Here is a 20,555-nt window from a genome sequence, read left to right on the forward strand (position 1 = left end):
ACCGGACGGCATAGTGTTAATTGAATGAATCCTACGTACCAAACGCTATAGACGAAACAACGCAGAGATTATTGTTATTTAATTCTATCGAAACAATATTGTTTCAAACAATTAATTGCTATCGATATCGCAGTCGTTTAAGTTAACGGTGTTGGACGAGCGTTCGTCGAAACGAGATGGTGCTTCCGATATCGTTTTACTCTCGTTATTTTGGCGTAGTTGGTCCTGTTGCATAGAAAGCGCGCGTGTAGCGTGCAAGGGGGTACGGAATGGCATGGTTTCGAAGTATGTGCCACACATCCTTCTAGGCTCGTCCCCTCTACCACCGCTGGCTGGCGGTCCTCGATGACCTCCGGCCTGTCAGTCCGCACCGAGAAGCCGTTCAGGCACCATCAGCATCCGCGTCTCTCTCTTCGCGTTCTCCCGAGGAGAGAAAAAGAGTGCGAGAGGGACAAAGAAGGGCGATAGAGGGGAAGTAAGAGAATCTCTTCTGTCCTATCCATCGCGATCTCTGAAGAACACGAGGCCCTTGAGGACGAAGGGGGAGAGGTGCCGACAGTGGCGGGCCCGATCTGTCCACTGTCAGGATGGCAAGGTGGTTGCTGATAGTTTCGTTAACCGGTCTTCTGGTTCACGAAGCGAGGAACGAGATCCTCACGCCGCCGTATTTCAATCTCGCCGAGGGCAAGGAGATCATCGCGTCGGCCACGTGTGGCGTCGACACCCCCGGCCCGGAACTCTACTGCAAACTCGTCGGCGCCAACGCCGACCAGCACGAAGACATCAATTTGATACAGGGTCAGGTCGGTATGCCTACGTTCACCTTACCGTCTCGATAAGTAAAAATACACCGAGCTCTTGAATCAACTTCTTTTCGTATTCTTTTTCTATTCGTGTTGTTGCGATTCGTTAGAAATGAAGATCATCCACGCGAATATCCACGCGATTCGTCGCTCACTAATTAAACGAGAGAAACGGGGAACGCGTTTGGTACGAAGGAGATTAATACGAGGGACAATTATAGAAAAGTTGGAGAGAAATGAAACCATAATTCTCGACTGCAAGCCGAAACGCGGAATTTATTTAGTCGCGAGGAACGATCCGCGAAGACTCTTTGTCTCGGTTTACCGAGAAGCCGTTCTCGTTTCAACGCGTGGGGGTAATTTTCTATGAAGAGGACTGCGATTATTCTCTCGGATTGCTCCGATGATCCGCATCTAGCCTTACGCGCAACGCGAGCGATTCGATCTCTTGAAGTTTATTAAACACCGATAAGATGAGACTCGTACGATCGTTTGAGTAACTGGATCCGATATTTCTTTAAGATTTCAGAGTAAGAAAGAAATTAAAGAAGGAGCGTTAGAAATTTAGATTTCAATGTTCGTTTGAATTTTCTTTTATTCGTAATCCAATACTTGAATAGTCTCACCGCAGACTGCAGACTTTCTGTCGGCTAACTATCCGCCGAGTCGGCAAGAAAACAATACAAGCCGCCATACTGATTGATAGTTCGCCGATAGATCAGCAGTGACGGGCAAAACCCTAGTTTGTCTCATTTCCTTTTTCGAACATTCTTTAAAGAAGGAAACGAGACAGACACATTGGCAGACTTCAGATTTATTCGATGCCTAGGGTTTTGCCCATCTCTGTAGATCAGTTTGAATGCGATCCTGTAGTCCATCAAACTTATTTATCGGCCGATAGAAAGTCTGCAGTCCGCGATGGCTCTAAAATCAAAGTTTCTCGACGGATTCATTCTCGACGCGCGTTCGCGTCGTTTGCTGTTTCTGTATCGATCAATGAAAGACTTTCTTTCACGAATGACTTCATTCACGTTGGCTCTTATAAACGATTAGCGCGATCTCTTACCGCAATTCCAAGAACGAGATAGTGGCGCGCGTGTATTAACACCCGTTACAGTGACACACGGGAAACGAAATGGCATTACGTTAAACGATAACCAGCGTTGAAATGTTCATTCGTACAACGAGAATAGTTGTACGTGATAGGTACGAACGAAGTTTCACGATTAATTCCGAATTTATTGTCCGTTTTTCCAGTACATTTTCAACGTAAATAACGAAAAAGAGAAGAGACCGGAAGTAGTTGAGTAAGCGGTCGGTTGCGTTGAGATTGATAAACTCTTGGACCGAAAGGACCAAATATAGATAAAAATTTGGTTCGTGAGTGTAAATACGAGCTACGTAAATCTGTTTAGACTTATATCGAGATAACTGTCGAATAAATGTAACGGCGCATTGTCACAAATTTCGGAAAAATTTTGCTCGCTCGGAACTTCAATCGACCGAAATATTTGTTTCGATTAAATAATTTCATTTCGTCGTTATTAACGACGTGATTCGTTTTTTTGTTCTTTTCGATTTTTTAGCGATGAGAGACTCGAAAAGATCGCTCGGTATCTCATTAATCGCGATCTACTTTCCTTGCCTCTCGACATTAAGTTCGCGTTCGTCGCGACAACGATGACCTAAACGTTTCTTACGATGGACGCTTTGGAATTGTTGTTATCGAGCGATTCATAAAGTCCAGGATACTTTGGTCAATGGCCATTCCGTATGGTGTTATGCGTGTCTATTTATACGGCCGAAAGAAAATGTCGTGTAGACTAGAAGTGAGAAGCCCGATAAGAGGCGGCTGATAAGGGTGACCTCTCGATAACATTTGACCATTTCGTCTTTTCAAATTCCGAACGGTCTAACCAACGGCGAGCGTGTCCCATAAAGACTCCTCGAGAAAAAAAAAATCCTGGTCCACTCGTGTTGCATATTTTTGTGTTCGATAGAGTTCTCGAGTCCTGAATATTTTAACTAAAAATTGATAACGAAACTACGACGAAAGAAAGCAGAGAGAATGAGCTGCTATATTTGAAAATGGAATAAGTCCACTTAAAAAAAAAAAAAAAAAAAAGAAAGAAAGAAATGAGTTAACGATAATTTTAGTAAGATATAGATACCTTCTCTTGATATTTATAATCATATATTCAATGGAGTACGACATTCCATAAAGGAAACAAGAGAATTTTGGCTATAAAATGTTATCGCAAAAAATATTCTTTTCAAGTGGAATAATTCTTAATAATTATGATTAAAACAACTTTCTTATTGGAATTATTATCATCACGAATACTTCACAATGTTAACTGCCAATGAGGAATAAGTTTAAAATTTAATTTTTTGTTTATTTTTAATTATCTTTTTTAATACAAGTAAAATAAATTCTTAATAAACTCGGTTATTCGTGTATTTACACGTCTCCGTTGTAATTATTATTTTTTGCATAAAAAAGTTCATTTCAGTGAAACTGGTGTCTATAAAAATACGAATATGTTATTTTTGAAAGTGAAGCCCGTTTGGAGCTAAACGAAAATCGTTTGTTCTTTAAATAATTTTCATAATCACTGTATTCCGATAAAATTAAGCGTTCGCCAATATTTTTCAATTAATTCGAATGCAAACCCCCTTAAATATCTCGATACATGAAAAAAATGAACTTAATCCTGTGTACTCGTAGTTAAGTATGAAATTCGCTTTGTACACGTGCGCACAGGTATGCGATTACTGCGACCCGGAGAACCCGGAGAAGGTACACCCGCCGGAGTATGCGGTCGACGGGATGGAAACCTGGTGGCAATCGCCGCCGCTTTCCAGAGGTATGAAGTACAACGAGGTGAACCTGACGATCAACCTGGGACAAGTAAGTATCGCGAAAATCGTGAATCGAAATCCGCTATTTAATTTACGAAACAGAAACGTTTCGAGCGATCGATCTCGTTGCCACGGTCGTTAATTTTATTTAACGCTACGCCGTCCGCACACCAAACCGAGATTTTTTCGTTTTGCAACGGTAGGACCGACCGATAGTTTTTGCATGGCACCGCGACGGTGCCACCGGCATCGGCGTCGATAGTTTTCGCACGACACCGCGGTGGTGCCACCGGACGGCGTGGCGTTAATCGGATATTTTTAAATAACGAGTGCTTGGGAGAGAGTAAGAATGGGGAATCGACGACAGCAGGAAACAATGAGCCTGTGGAATAAGTATTTTATCTGTAACGAATTGCTTTATCGCGTAGTAGGCGTTTTCCTGCATCGCGGCAAAGAATTATCTTCGCATTGCTTCCGGAGGACAATAGAAAACGCGGGTTTTAGGGAGCGGGGCGAATGGTGCAGTAAGTAGACGCTTCTGGCGACACATTATAAACTCGTATGCGTTATTTACAGGGGAGCAGTTTGAAAGCAAGAATAATCTCGGAATAAGTTCTTCGAATGAACAAAATTTCGAAAAATCGATCGTTTCGCAATTAGTTTTTATATGTTCCCGTTTCCGGGTTGTGCTACTCGTCGCGAAAAGTGTACTCCTTGAGCAACGACTAGAAGTAGCAATTAGGAAGTCGTAGGTGAGAGAATCTCGTTGCAGCCACGGGGTTATTGTCTTTTCGCTAAGCAGTTTCCGAGAAGGACGCGTTTACGGCGCGCCGAAGCGCTCTTTCCCGTGCATTCCCGACCACATGTCCGGGAATTTCGGAGGAAGGCACGATCGTAATGTTCCCGAAAGCCCCGAACCCGACGCATATGTTTCTCAATCCTCAGTTTTTGCCTTGCCGCCGCTCTCTCCCTCGTACTATGCCACCCGGAGTCCGGAAAACGAATCCCTCGTGTAACGTCTCCGCGTCGAATACTCGAAACGACTACTGGCTATTCTTACACGGTTCGTTTTCGAATCAACGGTGCTCCGAGTATGGGAAAATGAATGAAGGTGGGTCGACGAGGACCACTTTTCGCCCATCGTAAACGAAATCGTACGCTCGAAAAACAAAGTTTCAGGCTGCGACAATTTTTCGATGTGTTTGTATACTTGAAAGTATTTTTTTTTTTTTAATATAAATTTTACGCGATAAATAAAATAGTAAATCGTAGAAATGTGCTTTCGCTTTTTCCTACATTATCGTCGTTCTTTTGATCATTGAATTATTAGGCCGAAAGCTTTCGTTCAATGAAAACTCGAAGGACTTTTTTAAAGGGGGAATTCGATCAACTGCCTTTACGCCGGTAAAAAGATTGAAAAGTAGAAAAATGATGGAAATTATTGATTTAAAAGATTCTTTGATAAATAAACGTTCCTCGGCAGCAAAAGAAAATTTTTAAATTAACACTTTCTTTTTATTAAGATGCTTTACACGAACCATATCGATTTATTATACGATGGGCGAAAAATAGCCGTAACCGACCCGTATCCTTCAGGTTCGAATCGTTGCTACGATCCGCGAAGTTACGGTTTCGAGGATGAGGAGAACGAGACAAGCGAATGAAATAAAAGTCCCGAATCTGTTCCGCAGGAATTTCACGTGGCGTACGTTTACGTGAAGATGGCGAACTCCCCTAGACCCGGACTTTGGGTGCTCGAGAAATCGAAGGATTACGGGAAAACCTGGTCCCCCTGGCAATACTTTTCGGACACCGCCAGCGATTGCGTGACTTACTTCGGCGTGGACAGCCAGAAACCCATCACCAGGGACGACAGCGTGATCTGCACCACGGAGTATTCGCAGATCGTTCCTCTGGAAGGCGGCGAGATACCGATTTCGATATTGAACAACCGCCCTTCCGCCAAACACTACTTCAATTCGACTCTCTTGCAAGAATGGACGAGGGCGACGAACGTCAGGTTTCGCTTCTTGAGGACGAAGAACCTGCTGGGGCACCTGATGTCGTTGGTCAGAGAAGATCCAACCGTGACCAGAAGAGTAAGCGTGTCTCTGTGTTGAATATCTCGGCAAACGAAACACTCGGGTTTTATATCCTCCACAGAGGCAATCTATTTAACAGACAGAAAATAATTTAGATACACGTGGAGACTCGATCACTCGAGCGACTCCAAAGCTCGACTCCAAAGCTAGCGACTCCGACACTCTGTAACAGATCGAGGATTCTCGTCTAATAAATAAACGATTAAATTTATTTATTCGACCGTGTTTCAGTACTTTTACTCGATCAAAGACATCAGTATCGGCGGTCGTTGTATGTGCAACGGGCACGCGGACACGTGCGACGTACTGGACCCGAAGTTGCCGACGAAACTGTTCTGCAGATGCCAGCACAACACTTGCGGGCCCCAGTGCGCGACTTGTTGCAAAGGTTTCGAACAGAAGAAGTGGCGGCAGTCCACGGCGGTAAAGAAGTTTACGTGCGAACGTAAGAAAGAGTATACCTATATCACCGGTACATATAGTTTCCTCTTAAAACTTTCAACGTTTATACTTGGTCAGCTTGCAACTGTTTCGGCCACTCGGACGAGTGCAAGTACGATCCAGAGATCGACGAGAAGCACTTGTCTCTGGATATTTACGGGAACTACGAGGGCGGCGGCGTCTGTCAGAATTGCCGGGACAACACGGAAGGAGTGAACTGCAATCGGTGCAAGTCGCGTTTCTACAGACCGCGCGGCATGCCTCTCAACGCGACCGATGTCTGTCAACGTAAGATCTCACCCGATAACTACGATAATCCGCTTTAGCTTCGAACCGATCGGATTGAAACATCGATTTATCGTTACTTCGACAGCCTGCAACTGCGACAATTTTTACTCGACCGGGAATTGCGCTGACGTGACGGGCAAATGCGAGTGCCGCAAGGAATACAGCCCGCCCGACTGCGACAGTTGCAACGACGGATACTTTGGATATCCGAACTGCGTGCCTTGCCAGTGTCACCTGAAAGGAACGGACGGAGACTACTGCGAGGCGATCGACGGTTCCTGCCCCTGCAAACCAAATTACGCTGGCCATTATTGCAACCTCTGCGCGGAAGGCTATTACAATTTTCCGGACTGTTTGCGTAAGTAATATTTTCACCGGTAAATGTTTCTCGTTATACGATTACTCTCCCGATGGACTACTACGTATACGTGATTTCCAGCTTGCAGATGCAATCCACAGGGTTCCTTGAACGACATCTGCGACGTGGTCTCCGGTAACTGCACGTGCGAGAACAATTACGGTGGCAGGACGTGCGACATTTGCGAGGACGGTTACTTCAATTATCCCGTCTGTAAATGTACGTATTCGACGAATTAACACGTTGCCAGATTAATACTCTTACTTCTACTGTGATTAAACTTTCTTCTCAGGCTATTGGAAGCTACGTAATCGAACATTTATCGCGGTATTTATTTTTGTAACTCCGTCCAAGTTTTTCATTCGAATTCATCCGCATCGACAGTTACATTCGGAATGAATTCTTTTAGTTGTTCTATGAAAAGCTTCAGCGAAGAGTGTCGAGATATCCGTTGGAGTATCTCAATGAATAGTTATTTGAATGAAAATAACAGCGATTCGTTATCACCTCAGATTGCAACTGCGACACGCGCGGAACTCAGCCGGAGATTTGCGATAAATCGGTCGGAGCCTGTCTTTGTAAAGAAGGATACGGGGGCCTCAGGTGCGATCAGTGCATCAGTGGATATTACGGATATCCGAATTGCAGGCCTTGCAATTGTAGCTCGGTAGGATCGTCCACCGTTAGCTGCGACGCCACAGGAAAATGCTCCTGCCTCACGAATTTCGCCGGGAAGACTTGCGACCAATGCAGTCCTGGATATTACATGTACCCGGAATGCACAGGTACTTTAAATAAATTATTATAAATTATTACGCCTCAAGTAACCGTAGGAGTCTAAACCGTAGCGAGCCTAATTATCGTTTAATTATCGTAGCCTGCGACTGCGACAGCCACGGGTCCATCGGCGCTTCTTGCGACGCGGAGGGTAAATGCCAGTGTCGAGAGAATTTCGATGGCGTCAGATGCGGTCAATGCAAGGAGGGCTTTTACAATTTCCCCACCTGCGAGGGATGCAACTGCGACCCAGCAGGTGTACTCGAGACCTTTCAGGGATGCGGCTCTCTGCCCGCTGGCGAGCTCTGTCAGTGCAAGGATCGGGTCGAAGGGAGGATATGTAACGAATGCAAGCCGCTCTATTGGAATTTGCAACCTTACAATCCTCAGGGCTGCGAAGGTGAGAGAGCTCAATGGAAAATACGTTGTATTCTTTCTCTATTTCCTTCCTTTTTTTTTTTCTTTGTTAAGATTGCCACTGCAACATACCTGGCGTTATTGGAAATATCGGCGAGTGCGATACAAAGAACGGTCAGTGCATCTGCAAGCCCGGAGTGATGGGCAGGAGTTGCGACCAGTGCGTAGATGGAACGTACAATCTGCAGGAGAGCAATTTCTTCGGGTGCACAGGTACGTACGATTCGCATCCCATAAATATTCACAACCTCTATGTCCGACTAGTGTGACTAAATGAAATAAATCTTACGCTTGGTCGTCCTTCGATCAGACTGCGCCTGCGACATCGGTGGATCCGTCAGCTCGATATGCGACAAACAGACAGGCCAGTGCCAATGCCAGCCACGAGTCACCGGGCTTACCTGCAGAGAGCCACTGAAGGCTCACTACTTCCCCACGCTTCATCAATTCCAATACGAAGCGGAAGACGGCAGAACGCCCAGCAGCAGCCCTGTTCGTTACGGTTTCACCGAGGAGCTCTTTCCGGGGTACAGTTGGAAGGGATACGCGGTGTTCTCCGCCCTTCAAGACGAGATCATCTTGCCCGTTTATATCCAGAAGTCGTCCCTTTACCGAATGGTTCTGAGATACGTGAACCCGAACAACGAACCGATACTTGGCACCATCACCATCACTCCCGACAATCCATCGGGCGTGGAGCAGTACTTCAAGGTGAACTTCAAGCCAACGGTCAAACCATCGTTCGTGACCGTCGCTGGGGCCCACGGTAACCATCCCTCGCCTATGGTGATGGATCCGGGCCGTTGGTTCTTCAGGATCGCTACCAAGAAGAGCCTCTTCCTCGATTATTTCGTGCTGCTTCCATCCGAGTACTACGAGGCGTCTATTTTAACACAGGACGTGAACATACCGTGCGAGGTTGGGTACAAAGGACTCTGTCGCCACTACGGCTATCCGGACTTGACCAGATTCGACTCCGTTCTCGGGGCTGGTGGATTTTTGAACGAGAACGACGTCAGAATCCCTCTGACGGAATATTTCACGGAAAGAGACATTCTTCGAGAGATCGACAGGGAAGAGGTACCATTGATCAACGATAAACAGGAGGAGATACACTTCGATTTAAGAGTCTCGAAGCCGGGCCCGCACGTGCTGTTGGTGACGTACGTTACGCCGAAGGACGAGACCGTGACGTCTACGCTTCTTATAGAGGCGAACACCGTCGGCAAAGGAAAAGCTACTCTGTACCCTTGCAAATATACGAGCATCTGCAGACAGGTCGTAACCGACACCTACGGCAGAGTGGCTGCCATGAACTTCCCTTCGAATTACGTCAGTTTAATCCTGACGGGCGAGCCCGTGTCCAACGTCGCCATCGACTCCGTCGTGGCAATCCCCTCGCATCAGTGGTCTCTGGATTACGTGAAGCCTAAATCCATCTGCGTTAAAAAAGACGGCGCTTGCGTGAAAGGCCAGTTCCCCGGAGCCGCCGATGCCAAAAAGATCGAGTTCGAGAGCGTCGGTACCGTCCCGGAATCCACGAACAGACCTATCGGTATATACGACAACGCCACCAAGCTGATCTACCTGGACGACAAGAACACGATGGTCGACATCCACGCTAAAGTCTTCCAACCAGGAGACTACACGTTCGTCGTCCAATATTATCAACCAGATTACCCGGAGTACGAGCTGGACGTTCTGGTGCAGAACGGAAAGTTCTACGAGGCGAAGATATCCGTTCCCCACTGTCCCAGCAACAGCGGTTGCCGCAGCGTCGTGAGGCAAGCCGACGGGAACATCGGGTTCCAGCTGATCGAGAACTTCGTGATAACCTTCAAGGAGAGCACCGAGAACGGGATCTGGCTGGATTACATGCTGGTAATCCCTAGCGAACAGTACAACGAGAAAATCCTCAAGAAGATTCAAGTAGACCAGACGAAGGAGTTCATTAAGAAGTGCGGGTACAATCACTTCCACATCAACATCACCAAGGAGGGATTCTGTCGCGATTCGATTTTCTCGCTAACGGCGAACTACAACAACCGCGCTCTGCCGTGCAACTGCGACGTAGACGGCACCAGAAGTTTCGAGTGCGAGAAGTTCGGCGGACAGTGCCCGTGCAAGCCAAACATCATAGGCAGACGATGCGAAATCTGCAAGACCGGGTTCTACGGGTTCCCCAATTGCAGGCCGTGCAGTTGCCCCAGCACCGCCCTTTGCGAGCCGGAAACAGGAGCGTGCATCTGCCCGTCGAGGGTCACGGGCGAACGATGCGATCAGTGCGAAGTAGGAACGTACGGGTTCCACCCGATAATCGGCTGCGAGGAGTGCAACTGCTCCCCCGTCGGCGTCGTCGACGGCGACATGCAGTGCGATCTTCTGACCGGCAGTTGCAGGTGCAAGGAAAACGTGGTCGGTAGGCAATGCGAAAAGTGTCGGTCCGGGTACTCGCAGTTCCCGCATTGCGAGGCGTGCGACTGCGACGTAAGAGGCACGACCGCCGACATTTGCGACCAGTACACCGCCGAGTGTTACTGCAAACCGAACGTCCAAGGTTCTGCTTGCGACGTTTGTAAAGAGGGCACCTTCAATATTCAAGAGAGGAACGAGGATGGCTGCACAAAGTGCTTCTGCTTCGGGAAGACCACCAGATGCGTGTCCGCGAACCTCTACAGGACCCACGTGTCCGACATGGCCGGCTGGGGCCTCGCCGTGTCGGCCGAGAAGGGCGCGAACTTGATGTCCTTGACGACGTACCCGCAAGAGCTGAACAAGACCACCGTCGCGACCAGTCTAACCGGCAACGACACTTCCGGCGAGGTTGTTTACTTCTCAGCGCCGGACGCTTACCTGGGAAAGAAATTAACGTCCTACGGGGGTCACCTAAATTACACCGTTCACTACAGCACGGGACTTTTCGGTAACGCGGTCAGCGCGGCTGACGTGATCCTTCAAGGTTACGACACGACGTTGTTCTACTACGCCGACGAGCAGCCCCCGTCGTTCACGATATTTCAGGCGTCCCTGGAGTTGATCGAGTCGAACTTCATCACTCACAATCGACTCAGCGCTACCAGGGAACAACTCATGGTGGTTCTCGAGAATCTACGGGGCATACATATCCGAGCGACTTACTGGAACCCCAGTATCCAGGCCTCCTTGTCCTACGTGCTTCTGGACGTGACCACCGAGTTTTATTCGGCCCAGTACAACGTTCCTGCTGGCAGCGTCGAACAATGCCAGTGCCCACCCAATTACCAAGGACTCTCTTGCGAAGAATGCGCGCCGGGCTACTATAGGGTGCAATCCGGTCCTCACGGAGGTTGCGTTCGTTGCGAGTGCAACGGCCACGCTGATACTTGCGACGTCAACACCGGAATATGCTTGGTAAATCTAAATACGTATACAGAAAGTATCGTAGAAACGTTGCATGTATTTTGGTTGTTTATATTTTATAGTGGCATGGGCATTTTCTGCCGTACCCTGTATAACTTTTCACTCTTATAACACAAAAGATTCGTCGGGACCAGACAACACAATCACCTTTAGTCAAGCTTACATTTAATTACGTAAAGTAATCGACACAAAGCGTTCGATATATTTTTACACGCGAACGTTAATTTCATTTCGATTCCCGCGATAACTAACTATCCCGGTAACCCGGAATCGTCGATAAATTTCTAAGAAAAATCTTTCGATCGCAGAATTGCAAAGACGGGACCACGGGCGATCACTGCGAGCTCTGCCAGGAAGGCTATTACGGTAACGCCACCGGCGGAACCCCAACGGATTGTCTGATCTGCGCCTGCCCGCTACCCGTTCCCTCGAACAACTTCGCCACCGGTTGCGACGTGAACGAAGAAGGTAACAAGATAAGCTGCGACTGCCTTCCGGGCTACTACGGGGCCCGCTGCGAGGTCTGCGCTTCCGGTTACTACGGGAACCCGGAGGCGTACGACGATTATTGCAAACCCTGCGAGTGTTCCGGGAACATCGACACGAATCAGGTCGGCTCCTGCGACTCGATAACGGGCGAGTGTTTGTCGTGTTTGAACAACACGTACGGAACGGCCTGCAACATCTGCGCGCCCGGGTTCTTCGGGGACGCCGTCGAGAGAAAGGATTGCCGGAGCTGCGTGTGCGAGGAGTGCGGGATGGAGCACTGCGACAGCTACACCGGCAAGTGCTTCTGTCGCGAGAACGTCGTCGGGGACAGATGCGACCGTTGCGAAGACGACCACTACGGTTACGACAGTTGCGACGGGTGCAAGGCTTGCGATTGCGAGGTGGCATCCGAGAGCAGCCAGTGCGACGAGAACACGGGCCAGTGCAAATGCAGGCCTGGCGTCACTGGACGCAGATGCGACCAGTGCGTTCCGGGATACTGGAATTACGGAGCCGGAGGATGCACCTCGTGCGGGTGCAATACCGGGTACTCGGTCGGGGTGTCCTGCAACACCACTACCGGCCAGTGTACGTGTTTACCAGGTGTCGTAGGGGAGAAATGCGACCATTGTCCGTACAGGCACGTCCTGATTCCGGGGCAAGGATGCTTCGCCTGCGACTCGTGTCACGGAGACTTGTTGGACGTCACCGACGACCTGTCCAATCTGTTGGACCCTGTATTCAGGGAGTACAGTTCAGTTGCCGAGAGCTACTTCACCACTCAACGGCTCAAGTTCATCAACGACACGGCGAACGATCTGTATCCACAGGTAATACTCCTCGATCCCAGCCGGGTGAACTTCCTGCCCCTCCAACAAGAAGTGAAGAGGCTGGAGTCGGAGGTTTCGAACCAGAAACGCGAGATCGATTTCACCGCGGAGGACAGCGTGAACTGGAAGTTCGCGGCCGAGAACACGTTGAAGAACATGAATTACCTGGAGTCGGACGTGATCGAGGAGATCACGTTCGCGAGGTCTACCGTCTCCGAGGTGGAGTCCTTGGCGCTGAACATCGACGTGGATAACGGCGGTAAGGTGGACAGCGCGTTGAAAGAGGCTACGGAGATCCTGAAGAGGATCCAGGACGTGTCGTTCGTAAAGTTCCGCGATCGCGCGACGGACCAGGCCGACACGGCCAACATCCTCGTGTCGAGCATGTTCGAGTACAACGCGCCGGTGGACAATTTGCTGGCGATCGCCGGAGATCTGGGCAAGAAGATCCGAAACGTGACCGGCAAGATGGACGATCTCGAGGAGATCGTCTGGAACGCACAGGAATTGGCGAGCAAGGTCGACAGGTTGAACCAAGAGAACAGAATCGCCGCGGACACGGGAAATTTCGACGTGGTGAAGAATGCCACCGGCGAAGCGGAGGAGGACACGTTGGCAGGCGAGGAGCTGAACAAAAACGCCACCGAGTGCATCGAGATAGCGAGCCGGAACGTCGCGGCCCTCACCAGAGACGCGATGGACGAATCCATGGATACGTTGAACGCGACGATCATCGAGAACGATTCAATGCTGGTGGAGCTGATCGAACCGGTTCAAAACGCGCGCGACCACGCGGAGTATCTCTACAATCGTTCCTTAGATTTGGACGACCTGCTGACGGACACGAGAAACACGGACGCCGTGAAAGCGGTTTCCGCTTACAGAAACATCGGAACGGCCATCGAGGAAGCCCGCGAAGCAGCAGCCGACGCCATCGACGCCGCCAACAACGCGACCGTTTTGTCCGACGGGATCAAGCAGAGGATGCTCGACTCGCGAAACGCGTCTCTGCGTTTACTGGGATCCGCCAGGGACACCTCGGAGAAGACCAGAGGGAAACCCGAGGAGGACCTGCGGAACGCTCGAATGGACGCCACCTCGATTTTCGATCAAAACAAGCGCAACAAGGACCTCTTGGACAACGTCGACAAGATCCTTTCCGGTATCCCGCCGCCCACTTCGACGATCGCCCAGGCCGCCATGGACCAGGTCGTAAACGTCGGTGAGAGTATCGAGCGGTCCGTCGACGATATGAACAGGGTCGTTAACGAGATACCGGCGGACCTTAAGAAGACGAAACAGCTGTCGAAGAACATTTCGGAATTCATGCGCGACGTGTCCCAGGCACAGAGACAGCTCGACATCGTCGACGGGCACGTTCCCCGTATCGCCGCGATGTTGAACGGTTTGAACGACAACCAGAGAGCGATCGACGCGCTAGGGAACGACCTTCACGGCAAGATCGAAACGTTGAAGAGTAAAATCGCGAACGCGAGAGAATTGGCGGATCGTTTCGAGACCGGTCTGACGTTCTATAGAAACACCACGCTCGAGTTGAAGAATCCCGAAAGTCTTCCTCTGTTGGCTACCTCTACCAAAGTCTCTCTGTATTTCAGAACGAACAAAACCAACGGTTTCCTGTTGTACCTCGGGAACGAGGAGAACGCGAAGTTGCCGTGGTCGAAGACTCGCGACTTCATGGCTCTCTTGATAGAGAGCGGATATCCGGTGCTGATCATCGACCTGGGCTCCGGGCCCGAGAAGATCATCAACCCGAAGTTCGTGTCCGACAACGTATGGCGACAGATAATCGTCGATAGAACGGGGAAGAACGTGAAGCTGATTATCCGCGAGGACATCGGCGAGGGCAAGGATCGTCTCTACGAAAAGGGACACGTGTTGCCGGGCTCGTACTCGATATTCGACGTCGACCAAGAGCATTCGAAGCTGTTCGTAGGCGGCTACCCTTCTTCGTTCAACATGCAAAACGCCGTGACCGCGTCCTCGTTCGAGGGCGAAATGGAAGAGCTAGCGATCGGCGAGATACCGGTTTCGTTCTGGAACTTCGTAGACGGGGAGAACAATCAGAAGGAGGCGCTCGAAAGGGACAAACTGGTGAACTTCCAACCGAGCACCGGATACAGATTCGACAGGCACGGGTACGCTATCCTCAGCAAGAGGAACTTGAAGATATCCCCGGACAGCAAGAAGTTCAGTATTAAGCTCAACTTCAAGACGTTCGCGGAGAACGGGCTGATATACTTGATGGGAAAAGGCAAGCAGTTCCTCTCTCTGGAAACGAGGAACGGTCATGTACTCTATCAGTACGATCTCGGCGACGGAGAAACGAGCCTGAGATCTACGGGCAAGTATAACGACGGGAACTGGCATAATCTGGAGGCTCTTAGGTTCGAGAAAATGGGCGTTTTGAAGGTCGACGGTGTCGACCTGGTAAACAGCAAGGCTGCGGCTGGAAACAGCAAGAATTTGGTGTCCTCCGATCACATCTACTTTGGTGGGTACCCGCCGAATGCCAAGCATCCTTACGGTCCTGTGACCAACGAAGGCTTCGAAGGTTGCATCGACCAAGTGGTTATCCTAGACACGGTGGTCGATTTGACTCGCAACATTCAAGCGTTCGGCGTCATTCCTGGCTGCCCAGCGAGGGTAATCGTTTATTTATCGCGCAAGATTTTCAATTAACGCACTGTTGACCGGTCGCGAGTACTTCCGTTATCTATTTCAATTGATGAAACTCGGAACGATATAGAATACCAGCTGTCCCTGTGATGAAATCTCCGTGAAATTTCTGTGCAAAGTTACCGGTCAACAATGTATCGATTCCGTCTCACATTCCGTTTTCAAATATCGCCTATAGTTGCAAGAATTGAACGAAACTGTATTTATCCCTTAGTTCGCCAGTCTGGTCTCCTTCGAAGAGGGTACACCCGGTTACGTGAAATGGCCGAACGTCTCCGTATCGGACACCCTCCAAGTGAACCTCAAGTTCAAGACTCTAGCGAGCGACGGTCTAATTTTCTACATAACCGATCACGACACAGGCGCGGTTAGTTTTCTGTCGCTGATCGACGGTATACTGGTCTTCGACAGCCAGGGCAAAGAATTGAAGACGAGCCTGTCCGGCATCAAGTTCAACGACAACGAGTGGCACGTGGTTACGGCCACCCACACGATAGACTCTTTGAAACTCGACATCGACGATACCAAAAATTACAATACCGACTTCGAACCGCAACCGTTCTTCGTACCTAACGGCAGCATGTACATCGGTGGACTGCCAGCTACCTTCGGCATCCTCCAAACCGGCATGATGACCCCGTTCGTTGGTTGCATCGGCGACGCGACGCTCAACGGCGCCATCATCAACTTCGCCAACACCACTGATAGACCTCACGCTTTCCTGGGAAAATGCAAGAGTGGAGACCTATCCTGTACGTGGACTTGAATTTTTTATTACCTCGTCCCGCAAGTTCATGCTGCAGACTGTCCCGATATTTAATTAGAAAATATATATGAGTATATATAGTAGCATATATAGTATATATATATATATATATATAAAAGTTCATGCCACTTATACTTCTGTTAGTCGAATTAATATGCGAAACATACCCTTAAGTGTTATAAAGAAAAAGGTAATCTCTTATTATATATATATATATTATAAGAGATTACCTTTCCATATATATTATTCCATATATTCCATATATATTACCATATATATATATTATAAAATGATATATATATATATTGATATATATCATTGATTACGGCGTCATTGATATAGATAGATGATATATATATATATATATTATAAGAGATTACCTTTTTCTTTATAACACTTAAGGGTATGTTTGGCATATTAATTCGACTAGCAGAAGTATAAGTGGCACGAACTTTTAGCACGACCTAATATTATAAAAACGATAGGATAAGAAACTTAGACAACGTGCGACTAGCGCTTTTCAACCCCGAATAATTCTAGTGAACGTTTGTATAGACAATTATTGCGTCATCCAAAGTGGCTGTTAAGTGTAAAAGGGCCATCGATGGATTTCTCCGTAAAATAGAATCCGAACAAGATGAACTGGTAGCTCAAGGTCTTGCATGAAATACGCGAGCGATAGTCTTGGGCAGCTAGTTGATTTTGTTCTCATCATTACTTGCGCGTTATTACTCGTGAACGACATCGACGATTTTTATTGTACGCAGCTATACCATCGGTAACCGAACCGGAACCGGATGTATTACCGCCGTTGCTACCAACGGAGAGTCTAGACGACAATGTCGAGATATCCACCCATATAAGTAAGTACACTGATTAATAACACGATTAGTAGCAACTTAATCTATATCTTAATCTATATCTATATCTATATCTTAATATCTTAATCTATAATCTCGCCATTTCGCTAGATGTCGTAGACGTTGATTTGGAAAAAGGAACAGATGATGAAGAACCTCGTAACACAGGGGGTCGCGGTGATTATAACGAAGAATTTACTACGACCACCGAGCCTACGTCTACCCAAAGACCAACGCCAGTCCACGTGGATCAGTGCCGATTGCCTTACTACCCGGCGGATGATCCTGACTTGGATAACGCTTGGAGATTCGGTACGACGCGTCGACGATTATCGTCCAATCCATATCGTTGCGACAAACTAAAGATGGAATTCTGAAAATTCATTGTGTTTCCAGGCACCGCGAGAAACAGCAGATTGGAGTACAGATCTTTGAACGGCAGATACAAGAACGACTACGACTTCCAAATTGACGTTAAAACTATGGCTGAAGATGGAATTATATTCTACACTTCGGATCTCGATAATCAGAGTTTAATCGCCGTGTACGTCAGCGGTGGAAAGGTATCGCCGAGAACAGTTTCTTTTTTATTCGCATCCGATATAAACGGATAACAATATATTTTTTGTTTACTCCTTCAAGCTTCATTATAAATTCGACTGTGGAAGCGGGCCCGCTTTACTGGTCAGCGAAAAAATAATAAACGACAATCAATGGCATACAGTCGTATTCAAGAGAGAGGGAAATTACGGAGAGCTGCTCGTCGACGAAGACTCACGGGTAACAGGATATTCCGAAGGACCCTCGGGAACTATGAACGTGAGCCCGCCGTTCTACGTGGGTGGCGTCCTGCAGGATGCATTCAACAAAGTGTATAATATGATTGTAAGCATTTTTTTTTACAGTGTAGAATTTAGTACAGATATTACTTTCTTTAAACTACTAACGTCGCGCTAGTATCACTTGGAAGCTTTGAATAGCGTCGACTATTCCCGATTTCGTATAAAGAGTCTTACGCTGATTTTCAACGAAAAAATGATGATTCTCGTTTGATTCAGGGTACAAATGAAACGTTCAACGGATGCCTAGGAAACTTTATGGTAAACGGACAGCCAGTTGGTGAACCGATAAACAAAGTAGGCGTGATTCCATGTTCGAAACGGGTGGAACCAGGACTATTTTTCTTCCCAGGCAACGGTAGCAATTTGTTCAGAGCGCGTACGTACTTTATAATGTATATTCGATTTGATATTGAATATTACGCGTAGAGTCTTATGAAGATTTCATTTTTATGCGACATTAGTGGATAGGTTCACAGTCGGCAGAACAGTCGATATCCAAATGGACATCAAGCCACGTTCCGCGTCCGGCCACTTGTTGTCTGTTCATGGAAAAAGGGATTACCTGGTATTGGAGATGATAAACGGAACTGTCAAGTTCCTTGTGAAAACTGCAAAGGGCTCGATAGAAACTTCCGTCGAACCAACCAATACGAATTCCCTGTGCGATGGCAATTGGCACAATATTCGAGGTGAAATACCCCGTTCCCTTACTAAGCTTTCGCATTTCTATCCTCGGGAGATCAACATCGATGTGTCGATGGAAGCTTTTCGATTCAAATTAAAATAAATGTTCTCGCTTGTTTTATACAGCTGTCAAGCAGAAGAATTCTGTAATTTTGTCAGTGGACCACAAAGCATCCCCGCCAGGTATCGGTGGTAAAAATGTGGCCGGAGTTCTGTCGAAACATCCGATCTTCATCGGTGGTCATCCGATGCTTGGAAAGAGATTGCGAGGAAGCACCTCGCAAGCACAGTACGTTGGATGTATCACAAATATTCACATCAACATGATACCGATAAGTCTGGGCCCGGAACGTGCGTACGGAAAAGTTATTGCTGGCGTGTGTCCAACGATATAAAAATAAAAGTGCACTTATAACGAATTAACATAGCGTTGCAATTTTTTTTTTTTTTTTTTTTTTTGGTAAATAATTTTTTAAATCCTTTAAATCTTCTAGACGCCTGAATCGTATAAACGAATTATTATGTAACAGAGAAAACTGTTGTTACGATACTTAAAGAATCATCAAGTAATTTTAATTTTGTAAAGTTGAACGATTCCTGTTTTTTTTTTTTAATCCTTCTTTTTATATTAATGTATATTTTAGTATTTTTAAGAGTTCAGAGCAATCGAAAGAAAATTGAAATCGTCAGACATCGAACGCTGTATCTCAGGGTTTAGTTATCAATGTAGTAAGCTTTCGTGAAAAATATCAAACGTTTACAGCGTTTTGTGAAATACGAAGTTTCGATATATATACATATATATATATACATACAAAAACGAAATTTTAAAAGACTGAACGTCGTTATGTATGCATCTTTCATCGTTTATGATGGAGGATAAAACCACGTATGCCTGGTGTATCACATCCATTAACAATTATTTAAGTACAAGAGTAAGCTATTTTACTTCAATTAAAGTTACATAAATTATCAGGTTTTAATGTAAATTTAAAGCTAATTGTTCGGAAGGTATTGTAACGCGCAACCAAAGAAAATTACATTACGTTGAAAGGCATGTTATGAAATATCGCGGAAAAAGTAATTGCACGATCTTCTCTTAGTAAAAATAAAAACATATATGGAGAAATTGAAACAGAAGTTAATGAAACGATATAAATAAAAATGTGATGCTTACGGAATCACTCTTTTTTATACTTTGAGTTACATCTCATTATAAGTAGAGAAAAGTTTAGTCGTAAAATACGTACAACTTCGAGAACACGTTATAGTGTATCGGGGATGCAATACTCCATATAATTTGTCGTTTAACTTTATTGCATACTTGTTGGTGATACACTCATTACGGAGTTCGAAAATTATGTAACATTATCATATGCAAGTAAAATGAAATAAACTAAAGTATGCATTAAATGACTGACAATACACAAAAATCAGATTAATCATAGTTACTATAATAACTATCAACCTGTGTATAAAATTCCCTTCAATCTTTGAATATGCATAGCTTTCTCGATGCAAACTGCATCGAGTTCTAAGGATGTATAATGTTAAAATATATATTTATATCAACAATATTCTATGCAACTTATTACTATAAGCAATGTTAATTTCCTTCCATACAAACACATTTTACGATAGGAAAAAAATGATTAAAAATGTTATTAACAAAAATAATAACAAGAAAACTTCGATTTCGAATTAAATGAATAATTATATTCCGAGTAAAAGAATATTTTTAGTATAAAAACATGATGACATGTAAAATAAAAAAAAAATTAAACATTAAAGTATAAACCAGTTATAACACATAAGCAGGATGTCATATTTACTACAAAAAACTTGTACTTCTCGATGTATCGATGTAGTAAAATAAAAAGCTGAATTACAAAACATCTTGCACCTCATGAAACTACCGTAGTTTGTATTTGTGCAAA

At 46.4% G+C, this 20,555-nt stretch overlaps 1 protein-coding gene across 1 annotated transcript; it reads left to right on the forward strand.

Moving 5' to 3' along the window:
- Positions 1–18: 18 nt before the first annotated feature.
- Positions 19–20,195, forward strand: LOC128872522 (laminin subunit alpha). Its single transcript, XM_054115302.1, has 20 exons — positions 19–803; positions 3,568–3,714; positions 5,357–5,764; positions 5,999–6,212; positions 6,287–6,496; positions 6,582–6,854; positions 6,936–7,073; positions 7,367–7,639; positions 7,732–8,031; positions 8,103–8,261; positions 8,359–11,438; positions 11,756–15,433; positions 15,681–16,218; positions 17,000–17,095; positions 17,204–17,404; positions 17,489–17,655; positions 17,735–17,977; positions 18,151–18,310; positions 18,396–18,623; positions 18,745–20,195. The coding sequence occupies exons 1-20, from the start codon at positions 588–590 to the stop codon at positions 19,011–19,013; spliced, it is 10,998 nt and encodes a 3,665-aa protein (XP_053971277.1). The 5' UTR covers positions 19–587; the 3' UTR covers positions 19,014–20,195.
- The last annotated feature ends 360 nt before the right edge of the window (positions 20,196–20,555 follow it).

This window comes from Hylaeus volcanicus, chromosome 2 (assembly GCF_026283585.1).
Source record: "Hylaeus volcanicus isolate JK05 chromosome 2, UHH_iyHylVolc1.0_haploid, whole genome shotgun sequence".
Lineage (NCBI taxonomy): Eukaryota > Metazoa > Arthropoda > Insecta > Hymenoptera > Colletidae > Hylaeus > Hylaeus volcanicus.